Source organism: Leucoraja erinacea, chromosome 20, assembly GCF_028641065.1.
Source record: "Leucoraja erinacea ecotype New England chromosome 20, Leri_hhj_1, whole genome shotgun sequence".
NCBI lineage: Eukaryota > Metazoa > Chordata > Chondrichthyes > Rajiformes > Rajidae > Leucoraja > Leucoraja erinaceus.
This window is the reverse complement of record NC_073396.1, coordinates 18,967,618-18,982,812: the sequence shown is the minus strand read 5'-3', so window position 1 is coordinate 18,982,812 and position 15,195 is coordinate 18,967,618. Positions and strand designations below refer to the sequence as shown.

Below are 15,195 nucleotides of genomic sequence, written 5' to 3'. Positions count from 1 at the left end.
GCAGTGGGTTCCAGGCTTAAAAAAAACCCAACCTTATCCTGCACAGCTCCTTTAAACTCTTTCTTTTCATCCTCCCCCGCACACCTTAAAGTTATGCCTTCTAGTCTTTGTCATTTCCATCCTGGGGTGGGGGAAGAAAGTTTCTATACTTGTTTGGACAAGGCATGTGAGATCAGAATCACGAGTCCTGGCGAAACCCAGCTGAGCATTGTGCAAGTGCTGCTGTGCTGCCACTTGATGACGTTTTACAATGGAGAGTTGTGGTCGCTTTAGCTGTATGTGGGTGGTTTGGTTCAATGTGCAGCATGTCCCGAGATGATTGTCTTCCGCACCAAGTCAACGTTACCCAGTCCACCAGACTTTGTCTCAACAGTCTCTGCTTCCTCCTCTATCTGACGTTGCCTGCAAATGCTTGTTTTCTCTGGTCATTCCATGCTGACATCATCCGAGGATGGTCATGAAGATTAAGAGTATTCATGGAGCTGCCATCACTATTTAATGATCCATCAGAACTGGATGGGGTGGAAGGAACCTGCAGACCATTTAATGCACTGAATGAGTAAATTGTGGCCTCCCATTATTTTCACCCAGGAAGAGGCAGGTGTAGGGGTGATGGCTTCATGCAGTAGTTTATCTTCAGGATAAGGAATACCACCTTAAAAGTGGAAGAGCAACAATACTTTCGAAAAAGCGTATGGAAAGCTTCAAATTTCCCTGAAATCTTGGTTCATGGTATTTCCTGGTGCTAGGACCCTTCAGCATAATGTCTAAGCTCCAGCATTTCTTCCCCTTCCCCCCACACAGCACCGAGGAGCACTTTGAAGATTATGGAGAAAGCAACGAGAATGACTTTGCATCAAGCAGTTTCTGTCAGGATGGAAGCATAAGCATCAATGGCCACTTAAATCGCTCGGCATTGCTTTGTCCCAGGTAAGGCCCTGCTGGGGAATGTGGCTGCATGCGATTGCAGTGGTGGGGGGGGGGAGACTGAACATGTGACCAGATCGTGGAGAACTAATCTTGCGGTTGCTGCAACACCTCGTTGTCTCTGAACGGCAAATGTTGGTTGTCAGCTTCAAGCGTGTGGTCTGTGTGAATGTCACTTGTCTTTGGATGTTTCAGTCATAGGTGCTGTTTTCTTGCAAAGTGAATGACTGTTTCTTTTTCTTGTCTCTTAAAAAAAGCAGACTATTTAACATAATGAAACTTTTGGGCATAGAAGTTTGGTGGATCTATCTTGTGTAATTTCCTCAGTAGCATGTTTCTTCTGCAAACCTTTGCCGTGTAAAATCTGCGTCCCAATCACTTCTGAAATGTGTGTCCTTGAGATCAATAGCTTCTCTTTTAATCACCCAACTGCCCCCTCTGATTTTCCAGTGATCATTTTACTTCAACTTTACAAAGTATCATTGGGGAAGAGATGCTGGAGTTTTACTGCACTCAGTGTCATAAACAAATCAATCGCCTGGAAGATCTGTCTGCTCGAATCAGCTGTCTTGAAATGAATAGGTAACTGCATGGTTCTGCCTTGCTTTTGGTTGGGGTTTTCCTGATTTGTGGTGATCCTTTGCGTCGTTTTAGAGGTAGAAACTTGGTAGGTTTTGGAACCAAGCCGAAGGTGCTTGGAATGTGGTTTGCTGCCTGAGCTTGTAGGTGTTGTTGCCATCTGATACCTGTGCTAATAAGAGGTTAATAATTGTGCTAGGAAATGCCAAGCCAGTGTTGTGTACCGCAGGCCGCAATTAAAAGCAACCTTGTAATGGTTGAGGTGAGGTTCTATCTCTGGGAGTTCATCACCAGCAATGTTGTCTCCTTATTGGTCTGGTGTGGCAACTGGTGCCTTGGTGCACTACTGTAATCTGTGAGGAAAGCAATCCTGAGCAAATGAGGACACTATTTAGTGAAGAGGGGAGAAGGGAAAGATTTAACAGGAACCTGAGGGACAACTTGTTCAGTGGATGGTGGGTGTATGGAGCAGGCTGCCACGGCAGGGGGGGGGGGGGTTAGTTGAGGCAGGTACATTTAAAGGATATTTGGCCTGGTGTAAGGATGGGAAATGTTGAGCGGAATGTGGTATTAGATCAGATGGGGTATATTGCTTGGCATGGGTAAATTGGGCTGATGGGCCTGTTTCCAAATTGTGACTTTGACTCTAGGTATTTGAGAGTATTATATAGAACATCTGTGCTGAACACACAGCCTATCTGCCTGCACGTGATCCTTATCCCTCTTCCCTGCATATCCATGTGATTACACAAAAAGTCTCTTAAATTCTACTACAGTATCACATCTGCCTCGACCATCCCCAGCAGCGCGTTCTAGGCACCCACCTCCCTCTGATACAAAAAAACGTGCCCCGTACATATTTAAATTTCGTCCCTCCCACCTTAAAACTATGCACTCTAGTATTTGATTTATCGAAAAGGTTCAGACTGTCTTCCCTATCTATGCCTCCCTTAACTTTGTATACTTCTATAAAGTCTTCCTACAACCAGAGCAAACAATGCAAGTGTGTCCAACTTCCCATAGCTAACATGCCCTATTCCAGGCATCATTCTGATAAACCTCCTCTACACCCTTTCCAAAGCCTTCATATCCTTCCTGTATTGGGTGCCTGTATGCAGCGTTGCTTGGGGTGGTTGTTCTGACAGATGTGATGGTGGCGTTTAAGAGACTCTTGATCGGTGCATGGATATGCAGGGAATGGAGAGATATAGATTATTTGCAGGCCGATAAGATTTGGTTTTGGCATCATGTTCAGTCCAGACATTGAGGGGTGAAGGGCCTGTTTCCATGCTGCATTATTCTATGTACAATGAGCAGTTCATGCATGAAATCCTTCCCTAGATTAATATTTAACATCCGTGTCTCCTGTTATCTAAAAGTTCTAACATTTTGCCATTTTTGTATTCTTCTGTACTTTTTACGCGACTTGTGTACATTTTCATCAGCTATTATCAAGGATTTCTGTTCTAGATATTTGCTGTTTTGACACTGTTCTAAAACTAACCATTTGATGTAGAGTCAGCAAAACATGAAAAAGTAACTTTATAGTTAGTTATGGATAAAATAATCTCTAAATGTGAACGGTTGACCTAATCCGGAATGCACAAGTTTGTGAACTCTGTGCATATGATGTTTGCCTGTCTTAACCCTATTCATGTGGCTGGGAAGCTGGTACAAAATGAAGCCATTGTGATTGCATACTGCACTCCCTCTCTACTTCATCCCCGAGTCACCGCGCGGCACAATCTGCTTCTGATGCTCTAAAATTGCTTGCTTTCCCCTTGCTGGTAAAGCACCAATCTGCAGGTGCTTTAATTCTTTGTTTGAACAGGCTTTTGTGCACCACACTGATAGCTACACACGGGGTTATGATTAGGCTAGATGAGAAGGAGTGGTGGAGCGGTCAGTGTTGGCAGGGCAATGGAGGGTATAATTAGTGCACACGAGGAACTGCAAGTGCTGGTTTACAAAGCAAGACACACAGTGCTGGAGGAACTCAGCAGGCCAGTCAGTATCTCTGGAGAACATGGATAGGTGATGTTTTGGGTCGGGGCCCTTCAGATTGCATAAGGGTCCTGACCTGAAACGTCACCCTTGTATGTTCTCTGGAAAGTATAATTAAGCTGGGTGTGGAAGGGGCACAGTGTTTGAGCAGAATAATATTATGAAGCCAATTTTCAATAATGGAGTGAATGTGGTCAGGCCAGTTGGCCACTGGACATGTCATGATGAGTCTTGGCTGTCTGGTCAGATTGCAGTGCGGTCTCAGTGGGTGCACTCTGATCAGTCGCAGTACATTGTGCTTTGTCAGTAAATCTGAGCAAACCTGCCCCCTGCTGGGGACGGATGTGTTGTGCTGTTACCAGGGTAGTTCATGAAGATAGACCCAAAATGATGGAGTACCTCAGCGGAATGGGCTGCATCTCTCGAGAAACATCACCATTCCTTCTCTCCAGAGATGCTGCCTGTCCCACTGAGTTACTCCAGCATTCTGTGTCTATCTTTGGTTTAAACCAGCATCTGCGGTGCCGCCTTACACAGCTCATGAAGAGTTGTGCTTCCCTGCAGTATGTGTCAATGGAACCTGGCGGTGCAGTTGACATCAGGCAGCAGCTGGCTGGATTTAGTGAACCATGTTCTGCAGTTTGAGAAGGGAAGATGATGTTGAAGTAACTGGTGGTCAGGGACTCTTGATGCTAGTTTAGTTTAGAGATACAGCGCAGAAACAGGCCCTTCGGCCCACCGTGCTGACAGGCGATCGATCCACTTACACTAGCACTATCCTGTGCACTAGGGACAATTTACAATCTTTAAACCAATTAACCTGTACTTCTTTGGAATGTGGGAGGAAATCAAGAGCACCCAGAGAAATCCTTCGTGGTCACAGAGAATGGACAAATTCCATACAGACAGCACCCATAGTCAGGATTAAACACAGGTCTCTAGTGCTGTAAGGCAGCAACTCTACTGCTGTGGCACTGTGCTGCCCCCTAACCACCCTATCCAACTTGGCTCCCAAGGATATCACCGTGCTGCAAATATTTCACTCCAGAGTTCAAGGCGGGCTGTTAATGTTTTTTTTTCCTCCTTTTATGCAGCCAGTAAATACTGTAATTCTGATCACGCCTCCTCCTCTATCACCACCAACACCTCCATGATTCCAGGAGACCATCACCACCAGCACCTAACATCTGCTCACTAGCTCGGGGCATGATCTTGGAGCACACCATGGCTATTGAACTTGGGACAATGGGAGCAAGAGTAGGCCACTGGTCCCCTCGAGCCTGCCCCATCATCTAATATGTTGTTGCCGGATCTATGTTGGTATTAGCCCCTTGCTTTGTGCCAATTCCCCATGGCCCTCAATTCCTGCACCTTTTAAAAAGTCATTCACCTCCAACTTAAATATATTTCTAATGTCTGAGCTTCCACAACTGAGGCAGAGAAATCGGAGCGGTACCATCCTCTGTGATAAACAATTCCTTTGTGCTTCAGTTTTATTTACGGTCTCCTCATCTTGAAACTTTCCTTTCATCGGAGTCTTCCACTAGTGACCACATCTCTATCTAACTTGTCAAGCCCCTTTATCTTGTGCTTCAAGAAAATCAACCCCCCTTTTTCTAACAAACTGGGATGTAAAGCAAGCAGATTTGCCCCACCCGGCAGTTCCGGACTGTACGTGGGAGTAACTCTAATGGTAACTGTAGATTGTGTAGTGGGAGCAGAAGGAAAGGGAAACTTCTCCAATCTCAAGGCCAGAGCCCACTTATCTGTGGAGGATTTCCTGCTTCAGTTTTTCTGCTTGGGGAGGGGAGGGTGGAGGGAGGCTGTGAGGTATTGGTGTTGGCATTGGCCTGGCTTGTGACAGCCCGCGCAGGCTGGGCAGAGGTGGAGTGGCCTGTTGGCTCTGGTTGACAGCAGTTCTTGCTGCAATGGTGGCAGTCACACAATGCCCTGAGAGCACAAGGCGCACTTTGAGAGCATGTGTAGGCAGTGCATTTTTCATGTAGCGCAATGGTGTACCAGACTGAGCTGTCATGTCCCTGTCCCCGAAGATCAACATAAATCTGGAGTAAAAGCGGGGCAGGCAGCATGTCTGGAGAGAAGAAATGGGTAACATTATGGGTCGAGACCCTTTTCCTCGAATGCCGAACCATCCAATTTCCCTCTACAAACACTTTGCTCTGCCTAGCCTCTTTTACATTCCTTCTCTCCATAGATGCTGCCTTGTTCTGCTGAGTTAGCCCAGCATTGTGTGTCTATCTTTGGTTTATACACTTGGTCTCTGAAGATGTTGCATGTTAATAATGAGTTTGCTGTTGAGTTCAGTTGATGCTGGATAATGGCCATAGTGAAGGGCATCATTGGGGGCAATTATAGCGTGTTTGTTGTTGATCCCCTTCCCCAGGGAGGGCAGATCCTCGACTATGGGCCATAATGTTGTGCACTTTTGCCCTCTCTTGTGCCCACCATGCTGAATAGTTGCATGCCATCAGTAATGAAAGTGCTGCTTTAAACAAGGGAGACGGGTAAAGAATGAATTTGTCAAGTGGTGGCCCAAGCTGGCTGACTGTTCTGTTCGGAGTAGTTGATTAGCACAGGACTGAATTTCCCAGTTTCCTGCTTTCTCTGATCCAGTCTAATTTTCCTGATTCCACATCCTGTTTTTCTGCTTTCAGCCCCATCATGAGACTGGGCAGCAAGAAGGTGGCTCGGTAAGTGACTGGAGGGGCAGGCTTTTCATGTCGGGCTGTTTCTAAATGTTTCTCTGGGCTTTGGGCGAGAGGGGCGAGTGACGGACAAGGAGCAGTAGTGCTGGAGCACCTTGGCAGGCACGTGTTGCTGCAACAGTGGGGAGGGGAGGCTCGATGTGGCTCTGATCTCCAGCAGCTGCTGAGGGTGGTGTCTGTTTTTGCTCAGGGTTGGGCCGCTCTGAGAGTGACTGGGCTCTCTGCACGTGTCTGAGTCAGCTCAACGTGTCAGTCCCAAACCCAACATAGACTTTCAAACTGCTCACTTTAACATGGTAGCAGCGAGGTCCTGTTGTGCAAAAACCTTCAGCCAAATGCAGTGGACGGGACTCGAGTCCTCCATCCAGCAAGAGTTGTGTAGGAACTGTTTGATTAGTAAGTTGATAGATTTGTGGTCCAAGAAGATTGTCAAAGGATACAGGTCAGTTACAGGTGTGGACAAAACTTCAGGAAAAACTTTTTCACAGAGAGTTGTGAATTTGTGGAATTCACTGTCTCAGAAGGCAGTGGAGGCCGATTCACTGGATGTATTCAAAAGAGTTAGATGGGGGTCTTGGGGCCTGCGGAATCAAGGGGTAAGGGGTGAAGGCAGGAACGGGGTACTGATTGTGGATGATCAGCTCATGATAACTTTGAATAGTGGCGCTGGTTCGAAGGGCCGAATGGCCTACTCCTGCACCTATTGTCTCTGCATCAGTCAGAGCATTGGGTACAAGAGTCTCGTTAGCACATTGCAGCTTTTGGAAAAACTTCCATTAGGTTGCGTTTGGCGTATTGAGTGCAGTTCTGGTTGATGTGGAGGCTTTGGAGGAGTGATGTGGAGGTATATTTACCAGGATACTGCCTGGATTGAGTGTAATAATTAGAAGGAGAGGTTAGGAAAACTTGGACTGTATTCTCTGGAGTCTGAGAAGAGACCTGATAGCAGTATATAAAATTGTGGGGTAGATAGGTGGTCCTTTTCCAATGGTAGCTATGTAAAGGCTTGGTTTATACTCTCTAGAATTTAGGAGATTGAGAGGGGATCTTATAGAAACTTACAAAATTCTTAAGGGGTTGGACAGGCTAGATGCAGGAAGATTGTTCCGGATGTTGGGGAAGTCCAGGACAAGGGGTCACAGCTTAAGGATAAGGGGGAAATCCTTTAAAACCGAGATGAGGAGAACTTTTTTCACACAGAGAGTGGTGAATCTCTGGAACTCTCTGCCACAGAGGGTAGTTGAGGCCAGTTCATTGGCTATCTTTAAGAGGGAGTTAGATGTGGCCCTTGTGGCCAAGGGGATCAGAGGGTATGGAGAGAAGGCAGGTACGGGATACTGAGTTGGATGATCAGCCATGATCATATTGAATGGCGGTGCAGGCTCGAAGGGCCGAATGGCCTACTCCTGCACCTAATTTCTATGTTTCTATGTTTCTAAAATACATGGACACAGTTTTACAGAAAAGAAAGAAAGTTTAAAGATGTGAACAGTGATTTAAAAAAAATAAAACAATTTCCGTGATGGGTGACGGGAATGCATTGCTGTGGTGGTGATGGAGGTAGATATGGTAGCAGTTTTAAGAGGCTTTAAGACAGTTGTGTGAACAGACAGTGAATGGAGGGACCTCGATCATGTGCAGGCAGATGGTACCATGATTGGCACTGGCCTGATGGACTGAAGTGCCTGTACTGTGCTATGATGTACTTGGGGCCAGATTGAACCATGGGGTTAGCTTGATGCTGGAATCCATCCACTGGACAGACATGCACATCCTGAATCTGGGCACAAGAGCCTCCAGATGCTGGAACATGTGGTAGCAACAGGAGAAGAGCAGCTGGAAGAACTAGACAGCTTGGGCAGCATCTGTGGAGGGAAATGGACGTTGATATTTCGGGTCGAGGCTCTTCATCCAGTCCAGATGTAGGGTTTTGATGTGAAACGTCAGCTGTCCATTCCCTCCTCGGATGCTGCCCGACCCGCTGAGTTCCTCCAGTTGCTCTCTGCTGCCTCCTAATGTGATTACTGAGAACTGCTTTGCTCAGTGCCAATGTGATGGGAGGTGGCTCCTGCAGAGAGTTGTGTGGTTGGCTGATTCAGACGTAGGAGTTGTGCTGAACTTGCCCAAGCTGACAGTGGTGTGGCGCGCCTGGCACGGCCTGCCCGACCTCTCACCCGGGCATCTCCAACACAAAGACTGCTTGCACTGTGCTCCCAGCTGTGTGAAGCGACATTGGCAGCCGTGCTGACTACATCCTCTGATTGCAGGCATCTCCAGCAGAACAGCACAGCCAGCAGTGACAGCATGGAGGACCTGTCCACCAGCACCTTCGACCAGCTACCCGCCGACCTCTCGGACCAGGTCAGCCTTCCCCTTTAACACAGGCTGCAGCTTCACAAGCATGCTTTGTGTTTGAATGTACAGAGGGTTGTCACATGTACCTAGGCACAGTGAAATTATTTGTTTAGCATGCAATCCAGTAAAGTCATACTATAGATAAGCACAATCGGCAATGAGTACAAAGTGCAACGATTGTAGTGTAGTAGTAGACTTCAAGATAGTACACGGGCGTCACGTTTCTGCCACCAACAAAGTTATGCTATTTTGAGAGTTTGTTTTCTCTGGAACACCAGAGGTTGAGGAGAGACCTGACAGCAATTAATAAAATTGAGACATGGGTATCGTAGACGGTCAGAACCTTGTCCCAGGGTGGAAATGTCAATGACTAGCTTTAAGGTGAGAGGGGAAAGTTTAAAGGATTTGCGTGGGGCAATATTTTTACATTGGGTGGTGGGTGCCTGGAACGTGCTGCCAGGGGTGGTGGTGGCGATACGATAGTAGCATTTAAGAGGCATTTAGATAAGTACAAGGATAGGCAGGGGATGGCAGGATATGGGTCAAGTGCAGGCAGAGGAGATTAGTCTAACATGACGTGTACGGCAGACATTGTGCGCCGAAGGGTCTGTTCCTGTGCTGCACTATGGTGTACATGATTGACTGGGAGAGAGGGCTTGAGCCCAGGCCTGTTCACAGCCTGTGCTCTAGACCTGGTGTTGAGGGCTGGCTCTCCTCCCACAGTAGCTGGCGTCCCGGTGCTGCCCCTTCTCCATGTGGCTGGGCCGGAGCAGCCCCTCGGTGGGGCTGGGGCTGGGCACAGGGACAGGAACACACCTTGGCCGGGTCCTTACCTGGCCCCCTGCTCTTGGGGACCAGCCTCACATTGTCTGTCTCTCCTTCTGTCTGGCGGGCAGGTGATATTCCTGGAGAAACGAGTGACGGAGCTGGAACAGGAGAACACAGCCAACGGAGAGGTGCACGGCCGCCTGAAACAAGAGAACCTGCAACTGGTGCATAGGTGTGAGCCCTGGGGGAGAGGAGGAGGGGGTGGTGGGAGCTCTGGAGAGGGGGGGGGGGGGGGTTGAGAGTGGAAGGCGATGGGAGGTCCGAGGGGGGTGGGAGTGGCCATGGGTGGGCAGTGAGGGCTAGAGTGCCGGTGGGGGGGGGGGGGGGGGTGGGTGGGTGGGCAGTGAGGGCTAGAGTGCCGGTGGGGGGGAGGGGGGGGGGGTGGGTGGGTGGGCAGTGAGGGCTAGAGTGGGGTGGGGGGGGTGCAGTAGGATCCGTAAGGGATGTAGTGACTGGGGGGGGGGGGGGGGGGACCCCGGGGGGGGGGGGGGTGTGGGACGTGTGCCAGAGCCCCTGGGGGATGGGTATAGCGGGAGCCACCGGCCCTCTCCATCTCTGCCCTCTACGTATTGACTGCATTGGAGCAAGGGGTTAACTTGCATTTTACAATGTCACCTTGCAGAGGGAGGGGAGCTGATCAACTGTGGGCAAGTTGGGCCGAAGGGCCTGTTTCCACACTCTATCACTCTGGACTACGTTTAGCCTTGTAACTCACATTTCCAGCTCATTTAAGTTGCTCCCTCACCGGTGATGCCACCCTGAGCCGCTGTTAGTTTAAAGGACTGGTGTTAAAACAAGCGGGTGGCTTGGTTCAGCTGCGATCTTCCCCCACCCCCCCGCATGGGGCTGGTGAGCGCGGAGGCTCTTCTGTGGGTGGGTGCAACGCAGCTCATTCTCTGACCATCTCCAAACAGGGCCAATGCTTTGGAAGAGCAGCTAAAAGAGCAGGAGAACAAGTCTGAGGAGATGTTACTGGAGGAAATCAAGAAGCAGAAAGATGTTCTGAGCAAGGTGGAGAGGGAGCAAGTGATCGAGATGGAGAATCTACACACCAGGTAACCGCCCGTGTTAACCGTTCGAGGGCCAGGGTCATGCCTTCCTCCAGCTCTCCTGCAGAGGTGGCAGAGCTCACCCTGGGGGAGAACAGAGAAGGAGCCCTGTTATTCACTTTAGAGATACAGCGTGGAAACAGGCCCTTCAGCCTACAGAGTCCGTGCCAACCAGCAATCAGCCCGTACACTAGCACTATCCTACACACCAGTGACAATTTACAATTTGACCAAAGCCAATTAATCTCCAAACCTGTGCGTCTTTGGAGTGTGTGAGGAAACCGGAGTACCCGGAGAAAACTTCAAGCAGTCATAGGAAGAACATACAATAGATAATGGGTGGTGCAGGAGTAGGTCGAGCCAGCACCGCCATTTAATGTGATCATGGCTGATCATCCCCAATCAGTACCCCGTTCCTGCCTTCCCCCCCCATATCCCCCGACTCTGCTATCTTTAAGAGCCCTATCTAGCTCTTAACTCTGTACAGACAGCACCCATAGTCAGGATCCAACCTGGGTATCTGGCGCGGCAAGGCAGACACTCTGCCACTGTGCAGCATAGGATGCGAGCCCAGGCTGGCGATTAGCAGTGAGTGGCACCAGACATTAACTGCACAAGAACAGCTTCAGTCCACAACGCCTGTGCTGACCATGATGCCAAGTTAAACTAATTGGCCAGAAAGTGAAATGTTCTGTTCTCGCATATATTCCTGCATCCCAAACCATCGGTATTTGCGAAAGCTGATAGAAGATTACTGGAGGCTTATTGTATCTTTACAATTGTGCAGGGTGTTGGTGAAGCCACGCTTAGAGCACTGGGTACAGCTCTGTCCCCTTATTTAACAGAGGATCTAGCAGCATTGGAAGCAGTTTGGTGGGAATGTCACTAACGAGTGGCTGGAAAAACTTAGTCTGTATTCTTTGGTGTTTAAAAGGATCATTGCATTGGAAGATGCAGGATCAAGAGGAAGCATGATGGGGTGGATGTGATGTTTCCAATGCTCGGAGGGTTTTAAATGAGGGGCTGTTTATAAGATAAGGGGATAATAATCATCTAAAACGCTGGCATTTGTTCTCACAGAGAGTGGAGGTTGCAGTATTTAAAGAGGAGATGGGTGAATGTGTGGAGAATTGATGGCCTTGAATAACATGGACAAGACCTGGAAAGAGCAATCATGATTAGATAGAAGGGTTGGAGAGTCTGTCTCCCTGATGTTCTCTCCCACTCTTTCCCCCCCCCCCCTTCCATTGCCACCACCATACACATTGTCTATGCCTTTTGCATCGAAGCCTCTTTGGACTTGCCCAAGTTGCCTGCAGTGTAATAAGGGTCAGTGTTGTCACTGTGAATAGGACTTTTCCCAAACAGCAGAAGCACCGTCAGTAAATTGTTCAACCCTTGTACTTGGGCTGGAGTTGGGCCTGCGTTAATGTTGAGTCTTGCCTCCTGTCATTGAGGTTTAGATTTATTATTATCATGTGTACTGAGGTACAGTGAAAAGCTTTGTTGTATTATCCAAACAGATCAGATACTCTATACATAAATACAGTCGGGTCAAATTCATGTACAATACATAGAACAAAAGGGAGATACAGAGGGTAGAATGCAGTTCCCAGTATTGTAGTGCATCAGTTCCAGAGACAGTACAGTGAATGGTGGGTGGGCTCGGAGGTCCCAAGAATGAACGCAGCAGGAAGTGACGCTTGGTGCATCTGTCTACACAGGTTGCAACAGCTGGACGAGGAGAACAGCGAGCTGCGGGCTTGCATTCCCTGCCTGCGGGCCAACACGGAGCGGCTGGAGGAGGTACAGATTTGATTCCCTTGCTCTGTCCCAGCACGGCGATAGTCACTTAACTTGCGCATTGGTCCACTTCTATTGCTGACGCTGGCTTTAACCCCTTGTACTGCCTGGCTGACCACTGTATCTGGTACACTAGCAAACACCCTCCCCCCCCACTGTGTTATTAGTTATTGACGAGACATCGGTGCTGGTGTAAAGTCCATCCCTGACCACTCCTGAGCTGTAAAGCTTCACGCACCATTTCAGAGGCTGTTAATAATCTGCTCCGTTTCCTTCCTGTGTGTCATTGGCACAAAGGCTCAATCTTTAGTAGGATTCCTTTCCCTGAAAAACATTAGAACTACCATTTGAAAACTCATTCAATGGCCGTTACTGATGCTGCTGCTTTGTCATAGAGTGTGGAAACGGGCCCTTTGGCCCAACTTGTCCACACTGGCAAACAATGTCCCAGCTACATGAGTCCCACATGCCTGCGCTTGGTCCATATCCCTCCAAACCTGTCCTATCCAAGTACCTGTCTGTTTCTTAAACGTTGGGATAGTCATAGCCTCAACTACCTCCTATGGCAGCTTGTTCCATACACCCACCATCCTTTGTGTGAAAACCCCTTGGATTCCTATTAAATCATTTTCCTCTCACCTTGAACCTATGTCCTCTGGTCCTCGATTCCCTACTCTGGGCAAGAGACTCTGCGTCTACCCGATCTATTTCTCTCATGATTTTGTACACCTCTATAAGATCACCCCTCATTTTCCTGCGCTCCATGGCATAGAGACCCAGCCTACTCGACCTCTCCCTCTAGCTCACACTCTCTAGTCCTGGCAACATCCTCGTAAATCTTTTCTGAACCCATTTTATTTCCACATTTATTTAACTAAATTAAATTCCCAGCTACTCCAGTTCATTAGTCGTCCTGGCATCCTGCCTCAATTATTTAATTGACCTGCCTACATTGCTGACTGTTGATCGAACTCCCGCTGCTGAGAGACCTGACCTCTTGCCCGTGGTTCCAGAAGAGCGTGGGTTGCGCTGGAGATGGGGCCTTATCTGTGGCAAATGCCAAGGGGTGGTTATGGGCATGAAGGGGGAGGCAGGACATACACTTTGTGGCGGGGGAGATGGGTGATTGGGGAGGGGTCTACGCATGGTGCAGTGATTGACGAGGGGTCTACGCAGGTACTGTTACTGAGGCGTTACTGTTTCAGGAGAAGCGGAAGCTGTTGGATGAAATGGATGATCTGATGCAGAAGCTGAAGGAGGAGCAGGAGAACAACCAGAAGCTGTCGGATAAACTCTGGCACAAGAAATACCAATTCCAGAAGGAGAAGGAAACCACTCAAGAGGTGAGGCACCCGAGTCCTTTCTCCCATTCTTGACCACGCCGAACAAAAGTCTGAAGATTTTGGAAGGGTCTGCACCAGAAGTGTTTCCTGTCCTGACCACCCGAGTTCCTCCAGCACTTGGTGGTTGGGGACAAAAGCCTGTCTCTAGCACTTTGAATGAGCTGGAGAGTGTGGTTTTGAGCAGCAGAAGTTCCTGTATGGTGGAGCGGTTGCCATCCTGATCTGCCTCTCCCTGGCCCAACCCCCTTTGTGACCCATCTCTCTCTGCCCACAGCTCATCGAAGATCTGCGCAAGCAACTGGAGCAGCTACAGCTCTTCAAGCTGGAGGCGGAGAGGCTGCGGGGCCGATCCAGCAGCATCGGGCTGCAGGAGTACAACAGCCGCAACCGCGAGGCTGAGCTAGAGCATGAGATCAAACGCCTCAAGCAGGTACGGGTAGCTGGCACTCTGGTGGGCTCTTGGTGTGGGCATTAACCCATTGCTCTCATGCTTCCCTCCCCTTTCCCCAGGACACTGGCCTTTCGCCGGGACTTATGTTGTTTGTTTCTCCTTCACCCCCCCGCCTCCCCACCGGGGGCCGTTCATGGGGTCAGCATTACCAGAGGGGTACTTCCCCGGGGCACTTGCCCCCTCCTTCCCTTCCTTGTACTTTCGAACCCCACTCCACGGGCCACCCATGGGATCAGCATTAACCCCTTGTCTCTCGTTCTAGGACAACCGAAATCTGAAGGAGCAAAACGATGAGCTGAACGGGCAGATTATCAACCTGAGCATCCAGGGGGCAAAGAGCCTTTACACCACGTCCATCTCGGAGTCCCTGGCTGCGGAAATCAGCTCAGTGTCCAGGGATGAAGTAAGTCTGTCTTCAACCTAATTTATAATCATTTAGTCATTAAATACTTGTGTAAGTGCGGTTATTTATAACCACGGCATGCAGTCTTTTCTCAGGACTCGGCTGGTGGTGTTTAACATAGAAATATAGAAAATAAGTGCAGGAGTAGGCCATTCGGCCCTTCGAGCCTGCACCGCCATTCAATATGATCATGGCTGATCATCCAACTCGGTATCCTGTACCCGCCTTCTCTCCATACCCCCTGATCCCTTTAGCCACAAGGGCCACATCTAACTCCCTCTTAAATATAGCCAATGAACTGGCCTCAACTACCTTCTGTGGCAGAGAATTCCAGAGATTCACCACTCTCTGTGTGAAAAATGTTTTTCCCATCTCGGTCCTAAAATATTTCCCCCTTATCCTTAAACTGTGACCCCTTGTTCTGGACTTCCCCAACATTGGGAACAATCTTCCTGCATCTAGCCTGTTTCTATAAGATCCCCCCCCCCTCAATGTTCTAAATTCTAGCGAGTACAAGCCGATCTTGACTTAAGTCTGACATTGGGCTGGTCAGAGGTCTGTCGTAACTAAGCTATACAGCCTGGAATCTGGCCCTTCAGCCCATCCTGCCCCACCCGCACTGACTCTCTACACTAATCTCCAGTAGAACACTGAACAGTGCAGGTAGACACAAAATGCCCGAGTAACTCAGCGGGACAGGCAGCATCTTTGGAGAAAAAGGATGGTT

The 15,195-nt window shown here is 49.0% G+C and overlaps 1 protein-coding gene across 7 annotated transcripts in view; it reads left to right on the top strand.

The window, feature by feature from the left end:
- rab11fip3 (RAB11 family interacting protein 3 (class II)) overlaps window positions 1-15,195 on the top strand; it is a 69,202-nt gene that overhangs the window by 51,294 nt on the left and 2,713 nt on the right. For 6 of the 7 annotated variants that reach the window (XM_055651472.1, XM_055651473.1, XM_055651478.1 and 3 more), the window contains 10 exons: window positions 805-930; window positions 1,378-1,509; window positions 6,186-6,221; window positions 8,504-8,597; window positions 9,488-9,591; window positions 10,334-10,474; window positions 12,193-12,274; window positions 13,477-13,614; window positions 13,889-14,044; window positions 14,328-14,468. In XM_055651472.1, the coding sequence (XP_055507447.1) occupies window positions 805-930; window positions 1,378-1,509; window positions 6,186-6,221; window positions 8,504-8,597; window positions 9,488-9,591; window positions 10,334-10,474; window positions 12,193-12,274; window positions 13,477-13,614; window positions 13,889-14,044; window positions 14,328-14,468 (1,150 nt within the window). The remainder of the gene's footprint in view (window positions 1-804; window positions 931-1,377; window positions 1,510-6,185; window positions 6,222-8,503; window positions 8,598-9,487; window positions 9,592-10,333; window positions 10,475-12,192; window positions 12,275-13,476; window positions 13,615-13,888; window positions 14,045-14,327; window positions 14,469-15,195) is intronic. The other variant, XM_055651474.1, reaches the window with a different exon arrangement.